A 22,623-nucleotide genomic window follows, 5' to 3' on the forward strand; every position below is an offset into this window, starting at 1 on the left:
GATGTATCATTAGGTTGTTTATTTGGAATCTAATTTTCATATGTAGGCACTCCTAGCTTAAACTTTCCTCTTACAATTATAATTCATAGTGCCCCAGAGGTTCTGGTGTGTTGTGTCACTCTTCTCATTTGAGTGTAAGAATTTTTTAATTTCTCCCTTGATTTCTTCTGCCATTCATTCATCATTCAAAGTGGTATTGTTCAACCTCCATGTGTTTAGATAGTTTCTGTAGGGTTTTGGTGTATTGATTTCTAATTTCTTTCCATTATGACCTGATAAGATGAAAGGAATTATATCAGATTTTTTGTATTTGCTAAGAGATTTTTTGTTATTTTTTTTAGTTATACATGATAACAGAATATACTGTGACATAATTATAAAAGCATAAGATATAATTTGTTCTACTTTAGCCCCCAGTATTTCCCCTACCTCTCCCTTCCTCCCATCCCCATTTCATTCCCTCTACTCTACTGTTCTTTTGGCTAAGAGTTGCTTTGTGGCCTAAAATATGGTTTATTTTAGAGAAGGTTCCATGAGCCACTGAAAAGAATGTGTATTCAGCTGTTGTTGGATGCAATATTCTATTGAGGTCTGTTAGGGCCATTTGATTTATAATATTTTTCAAGTCTAGAGAGTCTTTACTGAGTGTATGTCTGGATGACCTATTTGATAGTGAAAGTGATGTATTGAAATTACCCAGAATTTTTGTACTGGGGTCTGTCTGGGGCTTCAGTTTGAGTAGTGTCTCTTTCTTGTAATTAGTTGCACCCATGTTTGGGGCATAAATATTTATTATTATTATATCTTCTTGTTTGATTGTCCCTTTACCAATATGAAATGACCTTCTTTGTCTCTTCTGATTAATTTAGGCATGAAATCAACTTTGTCAGATATGAGAGTAACTATTCCTGCTACTAGCTATAGTAGCTATTTCTGTGGCTCCATTCACAAAGTATATCAATTTATATTCATTCACTTTCATACTGTAGCAGTCTTTGCCTATAAGGTGTGTCTCTTGCAAATAGCATATAGGTAGATCTTGATTTTTAATCCATTCTGCCAGCCTGTGTCTTAATTGGAGAGTTAAAACCATTTACATTTGATGTTATTATAGACAGATATTTATTATTTCCTGACACTTCTCATTTGATTAGCTACTCTTCAAATGAGATGTGTTTTCTTTGTGAGCTCTAAGAGGTTTTTTTTTTATTTCTTCTTTGTGCAGTATTTTTTAAAATGAGGTTTTGTAATGCCAGTGTAGTAGTCATAAATTGTTTTAATTTCTGCTTATTATGGAAGGTTTTTATTTAATTTTCAATTTTGAATGATAGCTGTGCTGGATATAGAAATCTGGGTTGACAGCTATTTTCTTTCATGACTTGGAACACTTCATTTCAAGCCCTCCTGGCTTGTAGAGTTTGTGCTGAGAAATCAGAAGTGCTTCTGATTGGCTTGCCTCTATATGTGACCTGACATTTTTCTCTTGAAGCTATTAAAAGTCTATCCTTGTTCTGTATGTTAAGCATTTAATTATAATGTCTTGTGGAAAGGTTCTTTTTTGATCTTGTCTGTTTGGGGTTCTGAATGCCTCCTGTATTTGGATGTAAATCTCATTCTAAGGTTTGGAAAACATTATTATTTCCCTGAAGAGTTTATCCACTCCATTAGCCTACATCTCAAAGCCCTCCTCAATTCTAATGATTCTTAAATTTGGTCTCTTCATCTTGCCCCAGAGCTCATATATATTCTGATCATGGTTCCTTTTTTTTTTTTCTTTAATACTGTCTCAATGTTCAAGACTGGCCACTTTGTCTTTCACCTTTGTGATTCTGCCTTCAGCATGGTCTACTCTCTTTAAAAAACTTTCAGCTGAACATTTTATTGATTTATTGACTTTCATTTCCAAGATTTCTGTTTGGTTCTTTTAAAATATTTCTATCTCCTTAATTTCTCATTCATATTCTGTACTGACTTCCTCAATTCATTTCATTGTTGTTTTGTGTGTGTGTGTGTGTGTTCTCTTGGAATTAATTAATCATTTTTATATATTTTTAAAAATTCCTTATCTGATATTTCATCCATGTAAATATTTTTGTGATCATTTGCTGATGAATTATGACCTTTAGGAGGTATTGTGTTAGCTTGCTTTTTCATGGTTCTTGTATTCATGTGTTGTGTTTTATGTATCGTTGGAAGGAATTTCTCTTCCACTCTTACGTGTGGACCTTTTTAGGGTACAGTCTTCACTTGCCAAAGTGTCCTGAGTGATAAAAATTGAAACCCCCCCCCCATAGGTGTGGTGTCCGCAGCCTTTGTGTTATTTCTCTCTGTTTTTGCTATAGCAGTGTATGTCTTTAGATGGGACCTGGGGGTTCACCCCTAGCCATTTCTACTTGGGGCCTACTCAATTAGTTTGCGTTTTTGTCTCTTCAATTCTTTGTTTTAAAGTATAGCTGAAGACTGAATATTATTAATTTGCTGTGGAGCAAGGTGTGCTGTCTTTTGGTTGAATTTACTTTAGCAGCAGAGTTTCTACCCTGAGAACTTGTACTGTCCCTTTAGGTTCCCAGCATCCCCACAGAATGGGGGGAAACAAAAATAGCAACAACCAATGCAAACAATATACAGCATTGCACTAAATATATGGTTCCTACTATGTCGTCTACAATATTAATTGTCACAAAAACCAAAATGGTAGGGTTAGCAGTTGTCAACAGCAAAAACAGTAAGTAGCTATGGACTATGTCTGGCATTAAAACAAACAATAGGTGTCAACTATGTTATCCCATCAGTAATAACTGCAACAGCATTAATGGTGGAGGGCAGGAGTTTTAGAAACCAATTAGTGCTAAAAGATAGTAAGAATATAGTTAATCAAGAGCAAAGAAAAATGTGATAGGAAGGTAGAAAAGACTTTACAATTTCAAAAAGTGAAAAGAGAATGCAGAAGAGATGTAGTATGTCATGGTTATAAGAAAGGAGGAGAAAAAATAAAAGTAACAAAATAAAAGGAGAGTTAAAGAACAATAGAATTTGACTATTAGCAGAAGAAAAGAAAGAGAAACAAGTGAAAAACAATATAAAACAAAACCAAAACCTAAATATACTAATCAAGAACTCTAATCCTCAAAAAAAGATAAGGCAAAGAAAAATAACTGCATTTTAAAAAATGCTAAAAATGAGAAAAAAAGAAACAAATATGTATATGTATCCATTAACCAAATGTGCGTGCGCGCGCACACACACACACACAAGAAAGAAAGAAAGGAAAAAGATTCTTAATGAAAAATGAAGGAATTATTTCCACTGAAGTGGTCAAAATAGTCAGTGAGAACAAATGGTCACTGTCTATGCCCAAATGTCTTTTTTTTTCCATTTCTTCTTGAGCTATGAACTGAATGCAAGAGCAAGGACTAAGGGTTGCTAAACCTTCCCTCTTTTTGTATTGCTCACCAAGGTGCCAGTTGGAGTGGCCTAAGATGGAGTGTGGTTCAAATAAGTCTCAGCTGGATGGGAAGTACTGTCAGTTGGAGTTTTGTCTGCCCAGACCAGACTGATGACAGGGTGGGGCTGCTGCAGAGTTCTAACAGTGGGATTCCGCAAGTGGAGCTTAGGTCTAATCAGGCCTTAGGGGCTTCATTGGATGGTGTTTGCTCTGGAGAGAGTATATCAACACACCCCTAAGGCCTGGAAGTTGCAGATCTCTGTGAGAAGTTTGGATCTCCAGAACTTCTCAAGGATTATACTTGGGTGAGGGAGGCAATCCTTTACCCCTTCTTCCCATGAACGCAGCCTTTCCCAGTTTTAGTCCTTTAGTGTATTCACACCCACCTGTTCAGATTCCTTACCCACTTAAGCTGGTCATGTGAGTTAACAGACTCAATGGGGGGAAGTGAGTTGGGCTCCCTTTCACTTTTGCAATTTGAATCCCTCTGGGTAAGATATTCTGTGTGCCTGTTCTTTTACCTCTCTTCTAGGTACACCCTAGATCACCCAGCAGGCCTTTCAAAGAAACAGTGCACAGTGTAGCCTCTGGATCAGCTAAGGGCAGGCTGCTTTTCTGATCTCAGGTGCTTCTGTGTGTTCTTCCTCCCTCTGTGCCAAATAAGTGCCACTACTGATTCTGACACAACTGGCTTGGCTCCAATGTAGTCTTTTTTTCTTTGTTTAATGTACCCAAATTTCTGAGTCTCTCAGACACTCTGACAATCCAATATTTAGTTTTAGTGAAATTCTTTTTTCACCTACCTCGCAGAGAAACAGTTCTCCTACTGCTTGAATCCCGTGCCATGGAGCAGCTAGGAATGCAGTCTTCCTCTAGCTCACCATCTTGAAACTCCCTCCTGAAGTCCTTGATACATTGTAAAATATGCATGATATACATAAGTATAACTCTACTAAGCCATTAATCTGGACTGTCTAAAAGTTAAATGTGAGTATAATAAACAGATCATTTTTTGTTATTTTTGCTTAGAAGTCTAGAAAATGAGAAGTTATAAAGTTTAAGGGTAGCATTTCTTTATAAAACTGTCCATGAACATTTAAATTCATGCCTTCTTTTACCTATTAAAGTACCTTTTTCCTTGTAAAAAGAAAAGGCATTAATAATAATTCTTTATAACTGTATGGCACTTCATATCTGCTTACACTGAACTTTTACGTCTATTGTCTATCATTTTACTGACTAAAACTATTTTTGAAGTTGAAATTGTTCATTTTAGAGTTAGTCACTGGAGCATCTTAATATTTGGAGGCTTCACTAAGGACAGTAAGGGGAATAAATTTGCTAAAAAAAACAAATAGGAGGGCAGTAGTGAAAGGAGGTGAAATAGTCTTCTTTCTATTGTAATCATTGCAATATGGTGTTTATAGACTAATTCCTTTGCAATTCTTTTGTGAATCATGGTAAATTGTCAGGAACTTTGACCCATGAGCATGCTTTTCCACTGTTTTTGTCTAATTGTGATAAACTGTTCACACTGAGCTTGTCTCTTGCTTTTGTACTTCACTCATAACCTGTTATAATATTTTACCATTTACTTTGACACCTTACTATCAGAAATGGTTATCATGTGATCTATTTAAATATTTATTATGTGTTTATTCTTACAGTGGGGTACTAGGTTAAGAAGCTACATATGCTTTCTCACTTCGATGAGTTGTTAATTTATTACTAATAGTTTTCCACTGGGCTTTGAAGCTGCTGAACAGTGTTAGTAGGTAGATTATAGGTAGAATGTAAAAGAATTCTTTATGAATGCATATTTATCAAATAACTGCATTTACTTAGAGTATATTTTGATAATCTATAGAAGAAATTATCATGGATCCAGTCACTCCTTAATGAATTCCTTTCTGTAATGATTTAAATAAGACTGGTTTTATTTGAAAATTATAAAACATTTGAAAACAAATATGCTGACTTGCATTATTAAAGCTATAACTATTTAAATTATATTTTAATCTTTAGAACTGTTATTGTGATTCTGCTGAATGAGTCTTACAGAACTAACCAATAGAATTTGCAGACTTGGGGATTCAAGATACTTTATGTCTTAAATAAAAGGTTTATAAGATTTTACTTTTTATTTCTGAATATTTTTTTCATAGTACACTTAATGTAATTGATTCATTCATTTGCATGCTCTAGTGTGTATAAGTGTTGCAAGTACTTATTATGGTGGAATTGTTTTCTTCTTTTAAGGAGGGATCTATAAACTTTTTCTGTGGATGGCCAGATGGGAAATATTTTACACCTTGCAGGCCATATGTCTCTGTCATGAATAGTGCAAAAACAGCCACAGACATGGGCTGGGGATGTAGCTTTGCAGTAGAGCACCTGCCTACCATGGGTGAGGTTCTGAGTTCAATCCCTAGCACCAGAAAAATAAAAATAAAACAAACAATAGCAACAACAAAACGAGCCACAGACAATACATTAATGAGTGGATGTGTCCGTGTTGCAGTAAAACTTTATTTACAAAAACAGCAGTAGATAGGATTTGGCCTGTGAGCAGCAGTTTGCCAATTCCTGCTCTAAACTGTTGAGTCTGTGATTTCTCCAAATAAGGCCATTTTGTATTTGGAAATAAAGTGTAAATTTCTTCATAGTTTCTCCTCTTTTCTTTGAAATTAACAGCAATATTTTGATTCCAAATACTAACAGTATAGAGAAAGAATATTCTAAAGATACTTTGGAAGGGAATGAGTTAACCGAATTTTAAAAAGATATGCAACCTGTTTCTATAGATGTGTTCTTTCAGCACATCTGAGTATGCCTTAGTCTCTAGCTTTTCACTGATGAGCTCTGTGGGAGAAAGCCACAAAACTGGTAATTTGTACTTGCTCACTTCAGTGGTAGCTGTCGACCCTTTTATCTTCATTCAACTCCTTGTTAAGTTCCTCACAGTATCTGTTCCTTTGGTCATCACCTTGTATCCCCATCTAAGTCTTAGCATTTGATCTCACATCTCTTATTCAGCAAAGATGAGTGATGTCATCCAACATGAATCTTCTTTTGTTCTGTGTTCCTTTTCAAGGTAAAGATAAAATATCATAATTCCCTCTAAGATTACATGATTTTCTAATTCCCAGTTTAATTTGTAGTCTGGTTAAGTTGTTTTAACACCAGAATAATTATAGTCAGTCATGAGATTCTTTCCTGACTTAAAAGTTCTCCTAGAGAAAAGAATACATCTACTATTCCACAATATATTTTCCAGGTACATATGAATAGTCTCTTAGTTCAAAAGGTAGTTACTTTTGTGCCTTAAAGTTACAATCTTTAGGATAGACAGTAAGTAATAGATAGTCCTCTAAGGAACATTCCAGGCAAGTTAATAATGGTTATTTTTGACAATAAATATTTTTTTTTATTCTTCTTTTTAATTAGAAAAACTGATTCACCAGGGAATTCATCTAAAACTCTAACAAGAGCATCTTGTTATCTAGCCTGGGGATGTCTAATCAGAACTGGGTAGCAGTATTATAAGGCTCTCTCCAGGCCGTTTTCAGGGTTTGGATGAAAGTCTTAAGAGAAAGGAGCGGTTTTGGTATAGGCAAATATACCAAGAGTACGTCATGATTTGGCATTGACCATGCTTCAGGGTCAGAACTAAGCTAAGCTTATTGCTGGTTCTGCAGTATTCCTAGTTCCTGTGCAGATCACTGCACCTTCAGAAGTCCTAGTTCAAAACAGAGTGATCTACAAGATCCTGAGGGAGGAATAAAATGTCTAGGTTGGAGGGTGAAGGTTGAAAGAAATAAATTAAAAGCATCTTTTTTAAAAGAAATAAAAATTATGCAGTATAAAGAAACTAATCAAGAACAAGTAGTTGTAAAAAAGGACTGATTAGAAACCTAGGAAATAAATTGTACTTATTGGAATTTTAATTCCATAGATGAGATAAATTCTAAATTGGATGCAGAGATTTGCTAAATTAGAAAAGAAGTTTGAGGACTGTACTTAAGTTTGTAAAAATTGTGAATGTCAGATACTGCTGTAAGTTCTTTATATTTGTAAAATACACACCAGTTAATCCTCAAAGCTACCCTATTCATTCATTTAATAAATATATATTTACTGTGTTCCATACACTATATTATTTATCTCTTGTTATATATTAACTACTTTGAAACTTAGTGGTTTAAAACAACTTATATTTATTATCTCACACATAATCTTGGTAGTGTTTTATTAACTGGGTAGTGTTGACTCTAAGGACCATAGAAAGGCCTCAAAGGAAGCTGCCGCCAAGTTGTTACCTGGGACTCCAGTCATCCCAAAGTTTGACTACTAAGGGATCAGCTTCCAAACTCACTCTCATGACTATTGGCAGAGCTGTTCTTTAGCTCTTGGCCAGAGGCCTCTGTTTCTTTCTACATGAGAGTCTCCATAGGTTGCCTGAGTGTTCTTATGATATGGCACATGATTAATGGAGGAAAAAGGGAAGCTAATACAGGACCCACAGCCTTTTTACAACTGAATTAGTTAGGGTTCTCTAGAGAACAAAACTAATAGAAGACTTATTACTGTAAGCAACTGGCTCATGTGATTATGGGGGTGGCATGCCTCAAGGTCTCCAGGCTGAGCTGGCAAGCTGGAGACCCAGGAAAGCTAATAGTATAGGTCCACTATGAAAGCCAGCAGGAGTCTCAGGAAGAGCTGATATTCTGTTTATATCAAAGTCAGGACAAAGCCAGTGTCCCATTTTGAGAGCCATCAGGTGGGAAGAATTCTCCCTTATTTAGTTAAACAAAAGGGAAGGCAATCTGTTTTACTCAGTCTGTTAATTTAACTGTTAAGCTCACCCCAAACACAGCCTCATATAAACACCCAGAATAATATTTGTCCAAATGTTTGCAAGCCCAGTCAGGTTAATAAATAAAATTAATCACAATAACCTAATATCCAAAGTGGCACGCCATCACATCTGCTATATACTGTTGGTTAAAAGTAAGTCACTAAATCTATCACACCTATTACAGGGAAAGAAATTAAGCTCTACTCTGAAAGGAGGGAGCCTGGAATATCATATGGACTTTTTTTTAAGCCACTGTAACTTGGGAAATTGTAATGTCCATTGAATATCAAAGTTCAGAAGAAACTGGAGGGAATGGTAGAAAAGTAATGTTCAAAAAGAATTGGTAAGAATCTGCACTTCTCGTGAAGAACAATATGAGTCTTCAAATGAACTCAGAATATCAAGTAAAACTAATGAAAATTAATCTTGAGTGCTTATTTGGAGCTTCTAGCAGGGAACTCAGCTATTCATATACCCTTGATCAAAGAATGGTCCTTCTCTATTGAGGAAGGTCATCCTCTTTGAGTACACAGGTTCAGGAAGAATGCACATGGAGTGGTGAGGGAGGAAGGGGACACCCCTCTAACTAGCCAGATAAGCTGAATCAACCCTTGCAATCAATGGGGTAACAAATGTCTCAGCCAGACCATCCTCACAGCTGAAAATAAATCTTCCTAGACACAATTTAACAAAATTGTGATCTTTAAAAATAAAGAGACAAGAGCTATTGGCGATGGTGGGGGTGGGGAGAAACCACTGTCCGCTGTGCACAAAAGAAGACAATTAGATTGGGAGTAGACTTCTTATTAAATAACAGTGGCTAATAATTAATGGAGTAATATTTTCAAAGTAGTAGAAGAAGATAACAGTTATCTTTAAGTTTTAAGCTTGGCTAAACTTACAGTCAAGATTGAGGATAAATAACATGTAAGTTGTTTAGCTTTGTGACTCAAATTTCTCACCTATAAATGGTAATAATGATTATAGTTCATAAGTTATTATCTGTTCTGTTCACTGCTATATCCCAAGTGTCTGATACATAGTAGGCATTCATGACTATTTGTTAAGTGAATGAATGAATAGAGTTGTTGTGAATTTTAGTTAAAGAATTTACAGCAATGCATGACTTATCAATATGTACTCAGTAAATAATTGTTAAGATTTTACCACCCATTAACTAAAAGAACTGTTTAAAAAAATTCTGTGAGGAGGTATCAAATGTAATAAATAATTATAAAAAATGATAAGATTCCAGTAAATTAATTAATGATTATGGGGTGGGGGGAGAAAGGGTAATCTTTTTGTATTATTTTGAAAAAGGTAAAACCAAAATTTAGAAGGTGATTCTTAAATTGATGTGAAAGAACAAAAAGGTCAAAAACAGCTGAGAGTGTTGAGGAATGAAGGATGTTTACCCTACTAGATTTTAAGGCTTATTACAAACAATAATGAGACTTAAGAGTTGGTGCAGGGAAAGGCAAATAGACCAGTGAAACAAAATGATCCAAAAATATACACACACATATATGGAAATGCAACATATGACAGAAAGCATCACAAATCAAAGGATAAAGTAGACTTCAATAAATTGAACTGGACAAGGGGTGAGGATGAAATATTATATTCTGTCATATATAAAAACTGTTCATTAAGAACTTAATGGCAAAATGAAGACTTTAAAGCTGTTATTTTATTAAAAAGAATATTTTGTTTTGAGTAAAGAACTGTTTAAAGGGGCTGGGGTTGTGGCTCAGTGGTACAGAGTGCTCACCTAGAATGCACAAGGCACTGGGTTTGATCCTCAGCACCACATAAATGTAAAATAAAGATTTTGTGTCCACCTAAAACTAAAAAATAAGTATTAAAAAAAGAACTGTTTAAAGACAGCAGAATGCAAGCATAAGGGAAAAAAGATTAATATGACCACATTAAATTTTAAAATATGCACATCTCAAAAGATCCTCTATAGAGGATCAGATTTAGAGAAGGTATTTGTAATAACTATAGCTAACAAAGATCCTATATATGCATACACATATGCATATATCATACTTAAAGAATTCCTGAAAATTAAGGAAAAAACAGCCAGTGGAAAAATCAGCAAAGAATATAATTATGTAATTTACAGAGCAAGAAATATAAGTGGCCAATAAACATATAGAAAGACTCTCATCCTCACCAGTGATCATACTACTTAAAATTATACCATTCCATATTCATCAGAGGGATAATTGTTAGAAGGGATGAAAAGACAGTTGTGTTGACAAAGATGTAATAAACTAAAAATACCACTTATTTAAATTAGTATGACTCAAATATTAAATAGAGCTATTTTGCTGAATTGTATAAAGTAAGAGCATACCAAAACATGTAGAAATTGTTACTCTGAGGTGTGCTCTAGAGAAATGTTCTTCTATATGGACAAGAAAGTACATTTAAGAATGTTTATTATAACACTTTTGTAATAGGGAAAATTGTAAACAACTGCTCATCAAATGAGAGTATATGTTGTAATTTATTTCTAAAATGGAATATTATACAACATTTAAAATCAGTGAACTAGAACTATATGTAGCAACGTGGACAAATACCTTACAAAACAAATGAGGAAGATGAGAAATACACATATGCATATACCATGAATACCAATATTAAATACTAACTATGGATGTATCGAGTGTAGTAAAATTATATCACCTGTGTGTGTTTTGAGGTGAGGGGTATCTCCAACATAAGTGGCCTACCACTGAGTTTTAAAAATTATATTTTAAAGTTATGTTTCCTAGGCTGGCCTCAAATTTGCTATCTTCCTACCTCAGCTTCCTGAGTGTCTGGAATTATAGGCATGCACCACAGTGCCCAGCTTCAAATATGTTTTTAAACACCAAGTCATTATAAAGTTACTTATGAGGAACTATATGTATGGATGGAGAGATATAAAAATAGAGATATTAGTAAAGAAGGCAAAATGTTAGTTGATAAATTTGAGTATTGACTACATGGGTATTATATTGGATCCTATACTTGTCCATATACTTGAGATTCTTCATAATAAATCATTTTAAAATAAACCACAAAACATGGTTCATGAACTATTTGTAGACCTCCACATGTGTATGTATATATTTTTTTAAATTTAAAATTTCTTACTCTTTAGAAAGTCTCTCTAATGTATTCTGGGTCTTGCTCATGGGAAAGTTTTATAAAACAACTTTCTTATAAGGATTTGGTATTCTAATAAAAAACAAATCAAATGTTCTATATTTGATAGTAAGTCAGAATGGCTTAAATATATGGAGAACCTCAAAGTTAGTTCATCTTAATATACTGTTTCTAATGTTAATATTTTAAGAGCTACATGGGATTGTCTTATAAATGTTATGGTAAAACAAGTATAAAATCAATGTGAACTTTTTTTTTTTTTGGCTTAAATTTAAAGAAATGCTCAAGAGGGAAGTAATTAGACTAAAGTCTAATATTCCTCTGGATCTTATTATAACCATTAATATATATTTTTGCTTTAAATAAACTGATTTTTATGTAAAATTCTTTCTTTATTTTCTCAATGAAAATCTTATCTGAGATTTGACTAAACGTTTTGTGTTACCATTGACACATTCTTCACCCCCCAGTGTGTTCAGTAGCTGAACATATTATGTAAGCTTTAACCTAGGTTGTATAAGAGCTCAATTTTATTAGATATAATTTAGGTCAGATGTTTAAAAAGTGATTTTGCTGTGTAAGTCTGAATAGTTTTCTCCTTAATTTACAAAAGAAATGCTAGAAATTTGGATATTTTACATTGCTTTATTTATTTCTTTTTACAAATTTTCATTGTAGGTGTGCTATAAAATAGGATTTTAAAAATATTTGAGACTGGTATGATTATGTAGCAGTCTAGCATATCTTTGGGTTTCTTTAGTGGTGAGACCGTTTACATTGGACAAGTTAGATGGGCTTAAATGGCAAGAACATGACTAGAAAGTGCATGTTAGGTACATTTCAGTCAGCATGTTGCTACTGACAGGTGCTCAATGGTTGTTGGTATCCTTGTCAGCAAAGAGAATCCTTTGACATTAAAGTCACCAGCTTAGTCCTGATTTGGGGTGACTCTATTGGCAGTTCCATCAGACTGCAACTGATCAGTGAATGTCAGAGCTGCTGCTGTTTTTCAGGAGTGTCACTAGGCCCCTGTGGTGCATGCACGTGCGCACTCACTCTCTCTCTCTCTCTGCATGCTCGCTCGCTCGCTGTCTCTCATTCTGTCTTTGGAGGGAGGGGTGGTTTAATTTGTCTTATAACCAGGCTTTCAAATTGCTTTCCTCTGGGAAATAAACTGAGAGGTTACAGGGAATACAGTATCTTTGGAGCATGCAAAACCATATACAACGTGATGACTTACATGGAGACTAGTAATGATTACCTTGACTCCAAGCCAATCAATGGTGGGCGCACCTGGGGACTCATTAAATGGCATTTGTGGAATCTGTAACTTAGATTTTGAGCTGTATTTCAGGAAAAGCGGTGACAGCTTTTAATGTCTAATTGACCTCTTCTCTTTGTTTCACTTTCATTCACTTTCCATATTTGCCTCTGATGTGGTCCCCGATGGCAGCAAACAGCACTGCTCAGCATTTTGAACTTCTGTTCAGAGCTTCAGCACCTCAGTTTGGGCAGTTGTATAATGGCAAGTATTTGAAAATTCTTTATATTCAATTGCTTTTTCTTTTTCTTCCCATGAGTGAATTTCCTGGTCCACTGCACCCAACATTTATCCACAGTTTCTGACTTATGGTTAACTGTTTTGTACCCCACTTTCAAACATTTTTCTTCAATTGGCGAGGATGTCTTTGAAACACTAACATTTATCAACAAGAGACATTTATCAACAAGAGTAAGAAAAGTACAGAGGGTGGAAAAAGTTCAGTTCTGCCCAAGCTAGCTGTTATCACAAACAAACTATTTACCTCTCTGGGTTTCTTTACAAAATAAGATATCAGTCATATCCATGTGTTAATAGTTTAATAATTTTTTACAAAGTTAATTTTAGTTTTTGTAAATTCTTGGAATATTTCCAAGAAATATTGATGATAATAGACTTTTTTGTTTCTATAGAGTTTTTTATTTATTTTAACTGTCCTACTTGGCAAAATAAAAAGACCAACACCTTATATTAGAACTCAGTTGTTTTTGAAATTTTACTCTGTGAAATCCAGAATCCTAGGAACTCTTAGACTAGATAGATAATTTCTAAAATTCTTCAAGATTCAAAATTGTGATTTCACATACCTCCATAAGAAGTTGTGAGAAAAATTAATTTTTTTTCATCTAAACTACTTAATTATGTGGCTTACAAATAACACTGAGACTTACAAGATAATTGATTCTTGGGGTATGTGTATGTGCGTGTAAATACTCACCAGAAATGAATCTTCCTGTGGAGCAATTCATTTCTCTTCACTTTTTTCAATACCTCTATCCAGAGCATATTTAGGAGATCCCCAGACCAGTCCAGTTTTGTATCCACTCAACAGAAAGACATGAATAAACAGTTCGGTTGCAATGTTCCAGAGAAATTCTGGCACCCTAGACTTGGAATCAACAGGCAGCATCTCTGACCTAAAAGACATTTCATTTGAGCATCTTTTAGAGCTTAGCAATGGCTTCAGAGATCTCCCAGGATTTGGTAATGTAGGCTAGGCAGATGTCTCTTATAGTAACATATTTACCTCCATTGGTCTTTATCGCAATGGTCTTTAATCCTGGCAGTTTGCTCTTATTAAACTACAAGCATTGTCTCAGTCTGTCCTAGTCTTTTGAAATAATTTGACTTGCAGTAAAGAGAAACCACAAGTTTCTCCTTACTGCAAGTCAAATTCTTACCTTTGTAAGCCATTTCATAGTTTTCTTTGGATCCCTGTAGTGGGTTTCTAGATGAGCCCATTGATAGCTGATGGCAGTTTCTGTGACAACAAACCAGCCACTTGGATTTTTGAATATTACTAGCCTTCTCTTGTTAGATTGGTTACAAACAAACAACAACAACAAAAAACCCTGTTTAACTAGATGTTGCTTATTCTGCTTCTTATTTACATTCTCTTAAACTGGAGCAATATTCCCTAGAAAAGCAAGCCTCTAGCCATAGACACTTTTAGAGTTGGAATTATAGATAGATAGATAGTTAGAATTACATGTATTTCAAATTAGCGTTTTTCTAAATTGGTCTATGGAAAATTGGTCCTGAAGGATATTCAGTTATAAAAAGGTAGGTATGTAAGGGTACAGTGGAGATTTATAGTCAAAATTAGGAAGTGATATTACTGAGTCCTCCTCTTAAGAGTTTTAACTTGCAACAAAGAAACTCTTGCCATCACTAAACCCAGTGTTTTCTAACCTTGTTTGACTATTGAACCTGTTTTCCTATGTTACATATATTAATATATGCTATACTTTAGATAAATAGGCTATTTTTTAAATTGAAGTATATAGTTACCAGTAAGATTGTTACCATTGTTATCTGTTTGTTAACTATCAGGTACTTGACAGAGGAATTCAGAAATAATGCTAATATTGCTGTTAACATCACGATTAGGGCTTCAATAAGTGTCATAGAAATACTGTTTTTATTTCACAGTAGGGCCAGGGTTCACCAGGACAGTGACATGCATAGCCCTTGGTTGATAGTTTAATACCATGCTTATCTCAGTTTCTTTCCTATCAAGTTGATCAAAAGTCAGGATGTTTTACTGGATGTTTTATTTTGACTATCCAAATGGTAGCAATTTACAGATTTGTGTTATTTATAAACCTGTTATCCTTACAGATAGAGCACTGTATTGACTTTGCACAATGCTTATGATTTATTATTTATCTTCCTTGATCATTTTCCTAATAACATACTTTTTCTGTATTGAATATAGTGTAGATACAAATTAATTGTACCACTTTTTTTTTCTGAAACTAATCTTTGTGTTACAAGTGCCAGCTTGACAGATTTGCAGTGATCAGAACTTCTGAAGAATAATATCTCACCAATAACAAATCTAGATATTTTAGTCACTGCCATAAACATTTTTGATAGGATTCTGAAATTTTAAATTTTTTCTGTCATTTGGAAAGAGAATTTTTTAAAATTTGTATTGGAATAACTGATTATCTCTTCAGTTTAAAGTTGTATTATCCATGGTAGTGGAAAACAATGAACAAATAGATAACAAAGCCCTTGAAAAGTATTCAGAAGTTTGCTTTAACCATTAGTTCCAGCTCTCTCTCTCTCTCTCTACCAAATCTTTTAGCCAAGTTTGTAAGCAAATGTATTGGTTACAATTAGGTTCAAGTGCCAATGATAGAAAAACTCCAAATGACTATGTTTAAACAAGAGAGTTATTTCTCTTTCATATAATGAAGTGCTGGAAGTGAGCAACCCATGCTCTACTCCTTAGGCTCCCAAGAGGTCCTGACCTCTAGATCACTGCTCTGCAGTCTCTTTATGTCATACATTTGATCTCCTGGTTTATGGTGAAACTCCAGCCATCACATCTCCAGGTCAAGCAGCAGGAATGGAAAAAGACATAATACCTTCCTTTATGGACCCTTTCCAGAAATTGCATGCCTTTTGAGGACTCTTTCCTATTATCCAGAACTTAATACTTGTAGTTTGAAAATTGGGGAAATATAGTTTTTATTCTGGACAGCCTGAATTAATTTTGCCCATTTATTTGTCTCTGTTTTTCCAAAAAAATGTGAACCAAAAAATGTTTTTTGTTTACTTTTGTTCCTGGTTTCTAGAGTGGTGCTAGTACATAATAGTAGCACAAATATTTATTGAAAATTGAATAAACCAGTGAACATAAGGAAGTAATCATTATAAATCTTCACTATTTTGTTTTCTTTTTGTCTTCTCGTAATAACTTTGATACCTGATCATAACAAAATCAAATGAATCTCCTAAAAGAATATACTTAAAGAAACATTATTAAAGCATATAAAGCCGAAGGTCTGAAATGTTAAATCCTTAATTAATAGCTGCTTATCCTATAATGATGACATAAGTATTGGATACCTTCAGTAACTGACAATGATTAATGTTATCATTATTTTTGTGTTGTATTTTCAGTCTGTAAAAGCCTCACTTAACCCAGAGCTGCTATCCTAATGAGTACTATTAGAATTTCCACACAGTTTTAGAACCTGCCAAGGTGCCACCTTCATTAAAGAGATATTATATACCTATCTAACTATATTTATATATATAAAATAAAAGATACTTGGCCTAGTGACCAGCAACAAGGTCAAAATGGTAGGCATAAAAGAATAGCACATAATCCTCCAATTCTCCATGAGAGATTGAAGACTTGATATTGCTTTCAGATTTAATTCATAAATGTCCTCTGTCAGTTCTGTTAAGTGGAGTTTTAAGTAAGTGATTACTCTTGCTGTTTTGTGAAATCATGGCAGATCTGTAAGATGAATGGGTAAATCTATATTAACAAGGATGTGGGTATATTTACATGGAAGCAAACAATAAGAGATGATTAACAATATTCTAACAAGCTCTAAACAGTTTGCATTTCTGAGCACAACATATAAAAGCTTGGAATTGTTTGATTTCCAGATTGAAGATTATGATGTGATAGCTAGCATGATAGGAGCCAAGTGTAAAAAGCTCCGCACCCTGGATCTATGGAGATGTAAGAATATTACTGAGAATGGAATAGCGGAATTGGCTTCTGGATGTCCACTTCTGGAGGAACTTGATCTTGGCTGGTGTCCTACTCTGCAGAGCAGTACCAGGTGCTTCGCCAGATTGGCACGCCAGCTCCCAAACTTGCAAAAACTATTTCTTACAGCTAATAGATCTGTGTGTGACACAGATATAGAAGAACTTGCATGTAATTGTATCAGATTACGGCAACTGGACATATTAGGTAAGGATGCAATATATAAATTTTTTTGAAAGCCTGTTTCCTTGACATAAAACCTAATATCAGATTTTTTTCAAGGAAACCACAAAGAAACGTAACAAAATTTTTCCCAAGAAGACTGCTTGGTTTGATAGAAAATATAAGAAATAAGGAATAATTTTTTATATATATATATATATATATATATATATATATATATATGTGTGTGTGTGTGTGTGTGTGTATACACACACTTAAGTAAGTTACAACTGTATTGTTGAACATGTCACAAGTTCTAAATAACTATTAATTCTTGGTCTAATTAGAAGAGAGAATTTAGGTGAACTGTGTTCTCCATTTTTCTTGAGGAGAAAAGAAGAAATGAATCCATTTTAAAATGAATTCAAGTTAGATTTTCTTTTAAAGTTTCTTAATGTTCAACTGTTAATAGAGGAATGTTATGATGTCTCCCTCCCTGCTAATTTCAGTTTTTAGAAATAGTTCTACCCTGAGGCAGATCTCTTGAAAATTCTTTCCAGTTCTGGGATTCCTTGTGTCCTTATTGCATTCACCAGCAAGGAGCCCTTTGAGATGTCATTACTTACTTCTTATCTTATTCAAAGGTGCTAGTGGTGCCACTGTAGTTGTCATTGCCCACACAACTGGTAATTTGTGATCTCACATAGCACTTGAACTGTTTTCTGGCAGTCTGTTACTACTAATTTACAATTGATTAGTCCATAAAGTACATGTGTATCCCTTCCTCTTTATTAAACATTCAACAAAAGGAAAACCTGAAGATTCTCAACATCTATGTTTGTAGTTTCAGTTAAAATCTCTCTACATTCAGGTTTATGATACATTTGTGATGCTGCTTATGTTGTTGCACATTACTTATTCAAACTACTTTTAGGCCTCTCATGGTGCACACTTCGGATTAAATACTTCATCTGTGTGATATTTTATTTGATCTTCACAGCTCTGTTTTCATAGGTGGGGGTACTGGCACCCAGTGGTTAATAAATGGCAGAGAAAAGGTTCAAATCTAATGTCTTTGGTTCCGTAGTCAGTACTTTTTTTTTCTTTTTTTTTTTGGTCACACCATAACTACTCTATGGTTATTTCTTTTCCATCCTACCTATCTTTCCTATTGAATTGTCCTAAGCCTTTTGTAAGATAAATATTTCAAAAAGTTCAAGAAAAAGCTGTGAATTCACAAGAACATGAGTTTCACTTCAGAAGATAGTGCTGTTGCTGGTTAAAATCTATTTTTTATAACTCCTTCCTCAAAAACAAACAAACAAACAAGCAAAAAACCATCATATACTGACTTGAGCAATAGCCAATGTCTGGAGTAGATACTACAGAACTATGAAAGTGTCAGGAACACTGATTCTAAGCAATGCTCAATTGTGATGAGCAGTGGGGTTGGTTGTCAGGTGATCTAAATTTGGCCTGTTAATTGTGTGGTTGAGGGAGTATAACTCAGTGGTAGAACATTTGACTGCAAATGTATGAATAGTTTTATAGAGATGTAAAAGAAAAATAAGTATAATGACTCTCTTTGGGAGAATCTGTTCTAACCACTGTGTTGCATTTTCTTTACTTCTGTTGTTGTTTGATTTTCTTTCATTTTTAAGTGTTATAAGGCTTTTTTGAAAATAAGGATTCTCAGTTCAATCAAGGCAATAGTCATTATTTTGTCATTGCTCGATAGAAGTGTTAAGTGGCATACCTGCTTCACAGTGAAAATGCTTCTCATCAGTACAAAGCTGAGTGAGTAGTATATTCCTTCCTTTAAAGAGATTATAACTAGGGGCTGTGGCTGTGGCTCAAGGTAGAGTGCTTGCCTCACACATGTGAGGCACTGGGTTCAATCCTCAGCACCACATAAAAATAAATAAATAAAGTAAAAAGATATTGTGTCCATCTTTAAAAAAAGAGATTATAGCTAGTAAAAAGGAGAAAAACAATCATAATACAAGCCAGAGGCAAGTCCATTTTAATGGGGCTCAGAAAAAGATAGCATATATGATTACAGAATAAAGGAAGTTTATTATTATATTATAATTAACCTTTATTTAAAAGGTTAGTAGATATTTTAAAGACATCCTTGAAAAGTGATGAGGAAATGGGAAGGGATGACATTGTAAGCACAAAGAACAGCATGAAGCAAAATATAGCAGTTGATTTTCAGACTACCTTTAGAGAACAAATCATCGAATTTAATTGTATATATCTATTTTGTTATTACAGTGAAAGCTTTAATGGAGAATTTTGAACACTGGGATGAAAAATCTGCACAAAATTAAGTGAGGAATAGCTATTATGGGATTTTTTTAGTTAGGAGAATGAATGACATATTCATGGCCACGTTTTACCTGGGAATGCATAGCAAGTTGATTGGAAAAGGAAGAGATTAAAATCAGAGAAATTTGTTGCAGTAATCCATGTAATGAGGGTCCAAACCAAAGTGATGGTATTGGGAATTAACCAACAAAAACAAAAATACAAGCTACTTCGGAAGCATATTTAAAATTTAAATTTTAAAGTTGAGTTCCTTCACAGAATTCTTTAAGGCTTTACAGAACTCGGTGTTCATCAGGAAACTCAGGTTCTATTGGGCAAGACAAGCAAATAACAATCACAATCCTGAGTTTAAGAAAACGAACAACTAAGTGTCTAGGGTTGAGGTTATCACAAAACAGAAAACCAGAAGCCCACTTAGAATAACTTAAGCATAAAGAAAAGAAAATTATTATAAAGATATAGTTTTATCGTTTAGATCCCATGAGATCTCTCTTCTTCATTCATTCCTCCTCCCTCTCCCTCCCTTCCTCCCTTCTAACTTTTCCTGTCCTGTATGCTTTAGTTCTGTCTCCTACCCCACCCTCTGCAACTTTGTATTCACAGACTTTTATGTGTGCTTTTCCCTTGACTTTCCTTGTTTTTTCTGATCCTCATAGTCACCTATGCTTCTCTGGGTGTACATGGCCAAATATAACAGGTGCAGCCCACTGTTACCTGTCTATAGAAATAGTAATTTGTGGACATTGAAGGCTTTGCCCAATACCAATTCTAAATTCCCAGGGGGAATCTGGATTGATTTACCTTGGGACCAGTCACAGATGGTGACAATAGAATTTAGCTCTGGAGCCCACAACAGGGAGGGGAATAGAAAAGAGTTACCAGAGAACGAGGCTTAAGTTAACATTTCAGAAATCCTAATGCCCTTCCTACTAGATGTATATATATGATGATTGTGATTGTTTCTCCCCAGAAAAGAGAGAGTTAAAGCAAGGTATGTTTTACAACAGATTATCTCTTAGAATCAAGTGATATTTGGTATTTATTAAGTGCCTACCATGTATCAGATGCTTTACATAATTAATTTAGCATCTAACTAAATATCCCATGATTGCTTCAGTTTTAACATGGACTAAAATAACTCATCACCCATCACCTACCATTCACTGTAAAACTTATCAAATTTTGTTATATGTATTTGTTTTCAATGCTGGTCAGTGAGTTCCTGAGGCAGACATGAGTCTTATTCATCTTTGCATTTCCAGTCCCTAAAACGGATACTCAATACTTAACAGAGTAGTTGCTCAGTAATTACATTGCATGGAATTAGAGGTTGAATTATTATAGACATTGCTGCCTAATTTGACCTGTGGGTTAAGGAAAATGAGATGTGAAAAACATTTTACACTAGAGTGATAGAAGTAGGAAAGTCTAGATGAACTGATTAGAAGGGGTCAGAAGTAGAAATATAAATGGCAGGTAGATGACTGACAATATTCAGATCCTGGATGCCACATTGCCTAGGAAAACTCAATGATTTTGTTGTTGTTGTTGTTGTTATTGGTTTTTTTTAGTAGAACTATTTCAATATGAAGACTTTTATTTTAAAAATGCTTTTAATTTTTAAAAGGACATTTATTTTAAGTATATTTTAAATAAAAAGCGACTAAAAATAGGACATTTATAATATTATATTTAAGTTATTTTGTTTGATTTTGTTTTTTCAAACAGGAACAAGAATGGTAAGTCCAGCATCCTTAAGAAAACTCCTGGAATCTTGTAAAGATCTTTCCTTACTTGATGTATCCTTCTGTTCACAGATTGATAACAGAGCTGTATTAGAACTGAATGCAGCCTTTCCAAAAGTGTTCATAAAAAAGAGCTTTACTCAGTGACTTAATATATATTATGTCACTAAAAGTTGATATGCTTTGTAAGGATTTTATTTGGGGGTGGTTTGGTTGTATCTTTTGTTTTTATAATGGTGAGAATTAAGACATTTGTGGATTTTAAAGAAAAATATGAAATTTCCCATTGAATCAAGTAAAAAATGTAAAGAAATGTTCTCACAAAATACTGTAAGCCATTTTCATCAAGAATATGTTAGTCACTGATATTATTTTTACTTTGTGTTAAAGTGGAATTATGTTTTAATCAATAATTGTGTTAATAAAAGAATAATATGAAAACATTTTTAACTTATTTTTAAAGGGACGCTTTAAGCATTAAAGTATCATGATATTTATGCAAAAATAAAGTTTTTTTCACACTTCATGTAAGGATGCCTCATTAAAGCTTTATGACTCAGCATATATTTTGTCTGGTATATTCAAAATTGTCAGAGCTAGTTGGTGAAAGAGACATGTTTTTCCATCTAAGTTTTTTTTAAACTGTTCAACAGGAAAATACATTTTTTTTTCACTTCTGATATTTATCTGTTTCATTACTAGATGTTGCCAATATAAAAATCTAGGCATTGGGGCTGGAGTTGTGGCTCAGCAGTAGAGTGCTCGCCTCACATGTGCAACACCCTAGGTTCGATCCTCAGCACCACATGTAAATAAATAAAGGTATTATGTCAACTACAACTAAAAAAAAAAATCTAGGCATAAGGAAGAATAAGAGGTAAACTACTAATTGAAATAACTTTCTGTTAAACAGATGCCATGAAAATTTGCCAGAGGAAAAGGTTTAAGGCTTTTGAATTACATGTAGATTTTAATTACATTTACAAATCATATATGTGGGTTTTAAAATTTTTTCCTGTGCAATAATAACTTTAATGATTAGAATTCAGCTACAGTTAAGGGGTGGCAAGAGAGAAAGGTCAAAACAACAAAAAAAGCAAATATTATTTATTAAATAGTGAATTGATTTAATTTTGTTATTAAGAAAGTAGACAGAAAATCTTTTGTGGCATGGAAAGGTAAGGCTGTTTTGAATAACAAACTAAAACTGTGTAGTGTAACAAACATTATTTGCCACTAAAGGTAAAAATGTTCTACAGTGATCCTATAGAATATGCTGTCCAATTTTTAACTTTAGTTAAATCTAAAATACATTTTCTCATTTGCACATGTTCACTAGTCACATAAGGCTACCTACTAGTT

General features: G+C 34.0%; 1 protein-coding gene across 5 annotated transcripts in view; it reads left to right on the top strand.

Moving 5' to 3' along the window:
* Positions 1–22,623, top strand: part of Fbxl4 (F-box and leucine rich repeat protein 4) — a 97,564-nt gene that overhangs the window by 64,002 nt on the left and 10,939 nt on the right. For 3 of the 5 annotated variants that reach the window (XM_046431095.2, XM_046431086.2, XM_046431110.2), the window contains exons 7-9: positions 12,919–12,990; positions 16,918–17,230; positions 21,245–21,787. In XM_046431095.2, coding sequence (XP_046287051.1) covers positions 12,919–12,990; positions 16,918–17,230; positions 21,245–21,408 — 549 coding nt within the window. In that variant the 3' untranslated portion in view covers positions 21,409–21,787. The other 2 variants (XM_058575523.1, XM_058575518.1) reach the window with 2 other exon arrangements.

The sequence above is a fragment of the Marmota monax genome, unplaced genomic scaffold, assembly GCF_021218885.2.
Source record: "Marmota monax isolate L192 unplaced genomic scaffold, Marmota_monax_Labrador192_F-V1.1 WCK01_AAM20220418_F8-fsc00013, whole genome shotgun sequence".
Taxonomy (NCBI): Eukaryota; Metazoa; Chordata; class Mammalia; order Rodentia; family Sciuridae; genus Marmota; species Marmota monax.